Source organism: Sorghum bicolor, chromosome 8 (genome assembly GCF_000003195.3).
Source record: "Sorghum bicolor cultivar BTx623 chromosome 8, Sorghum_bicolor_NCBIv3, whole genome shotgun sequence".
Taxonomy (NCBI): domain Eukaryota; kingdom Viridiplantae; phylum Streptophyta; class Magnoliopsida; order Poales; family Poaceae; genus Sorghum; species Sorghum bicolor.
The window spans coordinates 3259859-3265083 of NC_012877.2; the positions used below are offsets into that span (position 1 = coordinate 3259859).

At 49.4% G+C, this 5225-nt stretch overlaps 1 protein-coding gene across 1 annotated transcript; it reads right to left on the reverse strand.

Annotated features, from left to right (window-relative positions):
* LOC8066959 (RING-H2 finger protein ATL2) lies at window positions 993-4959 on the reverse strand. The gene is made up of 2 exons (XM_021445624.1): window positions 4169-4959; window positions 993-2113 (listed from the first exon to the last, which is right to left on the reverse strand). The coding sequence occupies exons 1-2, from the start codon at window positions 4954-4956 to the stop codon at window positions 1621-1623; spliced, it is 1281 nt and encodes a 426-aa protein (XP_021301299.1). The 5' UTR covers window positions 4957-4959; the 3' UTR covers window positions 993-1620.

Below are 5225 nucleotides of genomic sequence, written 5' to 3' on the forward strand. Positions count from 1 at the left end.
CATTAAATGAAGGAGTTTCATCAGATGAGAGAGTAGTTTCATCCCCATAAAACTCTTGTGGCTCGGTTACCTAGTTTATAGTCTTGGTAACTGTGTCATGAAACTATGCATTGAGAGTGGCCTTAACACTTGTATCTTTAATATAATAGATTTCTTGCACGAAGAGTACTGGCCCCATTCTAGTTAGTTGCATATATATAATAAATACTCCTTTGGCTCTAATTTGTAGGTCATTTTGGCTTTTGTAGATGTATATATAATTTTCATAATACAGTGGACATATATAATATCTATTAGGTGCATATCAAAAGCTAAAAAAACCAAAGCGATATGTAATGATCTATAATTTAGGAGAGGGAGACTATTATAATTTGTGACAGAGGCAGTACGATATGCCCTAAAATTCTCTCACCAACTTGTGTCAGTGCACTGGCAAGGGTTAATAAGGCCAGTCTCAATGCATAGTTTCATGACACAGTTACCAAGACTATAAACTAGGTAACCGGGCCACATGAGTTTCATGGGGATGAAACTCCTCTCTCATCTCATGAAACTCCTTCATTTAATAACTCTGTCAAGTCAGCAAATTTGCTTATGTGGTACCTTATTTAATGTGCATGACACTCTCATGAAACATGCATTGAGACTAGCCTAAGAGACTGCTGGTTTAGGACACGCTGACGCGGTTAGATCTGGGATGAGTCATCATTTGATTGGACCGACCGACACGAGCGTACGACGGTGCGTGGGCAGCCATATGCCTGCTGCCCTCCTCCTCGCCTCTTCTGCTGCACAGCTGCAGGCCCCTCCAAGATTTCATCATACTGATCTGATCTCCTGACCCTTGCTAGTAGATCAGAATTGTTCATCACCGTGCAGTGCTACTATACCACCACGCCAGTTACCAGTATCAGATGGAATGTTTGATCGCGCTCTATCAGATAATATCTCAGGTTCGAGAGAGGGATTGGGCGCGGCGTCGCCGTACTTGACAAAAACAGAACATTGGATTCAGACCACATGGTACTACAGCCTACAGTAGATGGAACTGTGCTGCTAGCATTCCCAGTTTACAAGCTGACAACATGGCAACTGATCATGCCTGCTGTTCAAGAGGAATTTTTACATGCGTGCCTGAATAAGACAGCTGCATCAGCCATCAGTTAATCCCTACTAGCATCGCCCCGCCCCGCCCCGGGGAAATAAAACACGTCCATTTCAAATGACAAATGGTACACTGCCAGTAGCCCAGTACACAAAACCATGTCATTCTCAAATGCTCTCATCACATGGAACTAACCCGCTGATCCTATTTGTTGATGCCAACAACAGGGTACTAGCCTTTTGCAAATGCACTGCTGCTGACATCTCTCTTGTGGTATACATATCCCATATACCACGGTGTGCTGTTTTTGACCATGAATACTGAATGAATAAACTGTGTGTTTTTCTTTCCAACAACAGACCTGAATTGATTTCTCGTATCTACACGAAACCCCCTCAAATCTAACCTACAACAGCAACAGCCATCCACCACCAGTGTGCACGTTTCTCGTTTTACCACGTAGTACTTGTTCACCCTGCAGGGCCTGCAGCAGAGCAGAGGCGCCAAAGCAGCCGCTATTTGCAGGGTCCTAGCTGGGTAGATCTGTCCACCTGCTTTCTTACCGTCTGGCTGTTGTTATTTTCTGGAGGCGGGTCACCTTCAGGCAACGGCAAGCTGTTAGCCCCATCCACTACTGATGGACCAGATACAACCTGATTCTCCTGGTCGGGCTCATGTCTTGGAGCCACCTCTGATGCCCTTGATGAGTGCCCACTGCTGACAAACAGGCAGCGGCATGGATCTGATCTCGACGATTCAGGAGAGCTTGGAGGGCTTATTACTATGCTGGATAGTGGAGGGGGAGGAGGAGGAGGAGGAGGGGTAAGAGGAGGTGCAGTGTGTTCGCTTTCAGGGTTATCAAGCACAAGCAGTGAGATTCTACAGACCGGGCAGGTTGAGTTCTGCTCCAGCCATAAATCGATACAGGCCATGTGGAAATTATGGCTGCAGTAAGGCAGAATGCGTAGCACGTCTTTCTCTTCGTATTCTGCAAGACAAATGATGCACCTGCCAATACCAACAAAGATGGTTCAGTTCCAGGGACAGCAAAACAGGAAGTGGCTAAAAATATGAAAAGAAAAAAAAAAGGAATCTCGGTAAGAAGAGTTTCTGAAACCACATATGTCAAGCAACAGGGTGTCACCATTTTTACTTTGAATGCAACAGAAGAATGCAAAGGATAATTACTTGTGCTTCAGAAAGGTAACACAATGGCCTCAGACTGAAACTGCTATCATACAGCTTACCATCTGATGGTTTGATGCTCATGTAAATTCAGTATAGCTATAAGTAAGAAACTAAAGATGCAACTATGATAGTCAATTTGTGCGGACTAAACGAGAAATGAGGCACTAGCCTGAGAACTATTGGGACGAAATATCTACTCCTTACCATGACAAAATCTTCAAATTTATGTTTCATGTTCATGTTTCAATCAATCAAGAACAGATAGTAACTGCTTCGCATTCAACCAGAGGACTTGTTACCCAGCCCCTGTTTCCCTTTCATCAAGCACAGGTGAGGTTAGACTACTTGATAACAATGTTTCACCATTCGTCTCTATCATCTTCAGGGACCAGTTGCACATCCATACCCCCATACTGATGTGATTGATCATTGATCAAGTGGTCTTAGCTGTCCAGTAACGATGCAAGCTGAGGGACTTAATAATTCAATTGTCGATATCCAGCACCAGGAGAGCATAATAGGCAAGGCACTGGTACTAAACAATCACACCATTTTCTCTATGTAGGCACCGAAATCCTCAAGGACAAAGCACCAAAATCCTCGAGGACAACTTCTATGGTACTGAAAATGTAATGAATTCCTCAATGGCAACCTTTTCGGTACCAAAAGGCTACCTCACAATGGGGTGGCACTTCATGATTTCTCAGTAAGCAAGAACAGGCATGACAAACGGCTTTATGATTTCTTGGTAACACTAATCAAGCAAAGGCTTGGCAAAGCACTTCATGATTTCTCAGTAACGATAACCAAGCATAAGGCTGGCAAAGGGCTTCATGATTTCTCAGTAACAGTAAGCAAACACAGGCTTCGCAAAAGGGCTTTATGATTTTTTCAGAAACATCGGCAAAGGCCAAGATCCAAGCTGTTGGGGATAAGCACCTATAGCACAGTGCACCAGTAGAGATTCAGCCAATATGCTGGTATTAGCTAGTAATGGCGAGTACATTTTAATCATGGTTTCACCATAAGTTCCTTTCCATAACATTGAACATGAAATTAGCTCGAGGTGTCGGCATCACTTGCATATGACTAGGACCCTGTAGAACTTGTATTAGGCTATACTGCCATGTACAGTCTCCAACCAACTTTTCATTCACAAAACAAAGAACCTATCCTGGCTCCCAGAATAGCAAATTACTGATTAGTATTATCCTGTAGGCCAGGGACACGGGGATGAACCAGGGCACCCCATTTCCATTTCCAGTCTCCAACGAACAGGACAACGATGTCCAGAAGAACCCAACTACGCACTGACAGCGACACTGGGATGAACCAGGGCACCCCATTTCCAATCTGATTCATTCCTTCCACCACCCCCGGAATAGATCCCCGGCGGTGGTGGACCCCGCCCTCCTCCCCCCACTCCTCCGAGTGCCGGCCTCGCATCGCAGCTACTACGCTAGTTGCGGCATCCCGATCCGCAAAATCCTACCGGCGGAAACGTGCGCGATCGGGCGAGCCTGCGACTGCAATCCCCTCCCTCGCAGTCCCTAGTGGCGACCGGCGAACTCAGCCCACCGTGCGGCGGCAAGCAATAGCAGGGTTCCACTTGCTGTACCGTACCCCCCCCCCCCCCCCCCCAGCAACGGCAACTCCACCGAACCGCACGCGAAAGCAGGAGCGCGGGTGGGTTGGGATTGGATTCGAAGCTTGCGTTGCACGGGACGCGACAGTGGAGCGGTGGCGTGCAGGCACAGATTTGGAATCAATCGCTCGCCGACCCAGAGCGTGGGAGGGAGGGAGGTGGGGCGAATCGCGATCGGCACAGCACAGTGGAATCAACCGAAATGGAAAGGAGAGGAGTCGAGGACTTACTGGGAATCGTCGTCGGATTCGTCGGAGGTTTGTGCTGCGGCGGCGTAGTAGACGCGGGTGGGGAAAGCGGCGACGGCGGCGGGATCGAGGCCGGGTGAGGCGCCCGCCGCGGCGGCGTGGTGGTGGTGGTGGTGGTGGTGGTAGTAGCGGGCGACGTGGAACGGGAAGGGGTCGGGATCGGCGTGGTAGTGCTGCGGGAGCGTGGGCGTCGCGGCGGCGGCGCGGCGGGAGCGGGTCCAGCGGCGGCGGCGGCGGAGGAGCGCGCAGGCGAGGCGCGTGCAGACGAAGACGATGAAGAGCACGCTGAAGCAGAATCCCGCCAGCGCTAGCGCCATGCTCGACCCCATCGCTGCCGCTCGCTCGCTCGCTCGCCCGGTGAGAGGGAGGGAGCCTGGACTTGGGGGCCAGGTGCGGGTGGTGATGCCGAGTGCGGGGCCGGAGCCGGAGCCGGAGCCGGACGCTCCCGGCACTGTCCCCCGGCTCTCTCTCAGTTGCTGGGCGACTGCGGCGGTGTACTGTGGACGACCTGTGCTGCTGGAGGAGGTGGTGGTGGGTGTGTGTGTGTGACTGTGGAATGCGGCGCTCCGCGCTCCGGCTGCAGTGTGCCGTTGCGCACTCGAGTCGGCGGTGTGGGTCGTCTCGTCTGCTTGGGAAGGAACTGTTCCCGTCCCGTCTCCTGCGTGGCGTCGGGTTCGGGAATTCGGCGGCGGGGGGGGGTTCAGTGGGCAGTGGGTGGCAAGGCAACTGTGGCGGCACGCCTGCGCCTGCACTCCTTTTTCTATCTGCATGGTGTATGTAGGCCTTGTTTAGTTTCCAAAAAAATTTCGTTTAATTTCGAAAATTTTTGTGAAATCGACACTGTAGCACTTTCGTTTGTATTTAACAAATATTATCCAATCATGGACTAACTAGGCTTAAAAGATTCGTCTCGTCAATTTCGACCAAACTGTGTGATTAGTTTTTATTTTTGTTTATATTTAATACTCCATGCATGTGTCTAAAGATTCGATATGACGGAAAATGTGAAAAATTTTACAAAATTTCCAGGAACTAAACA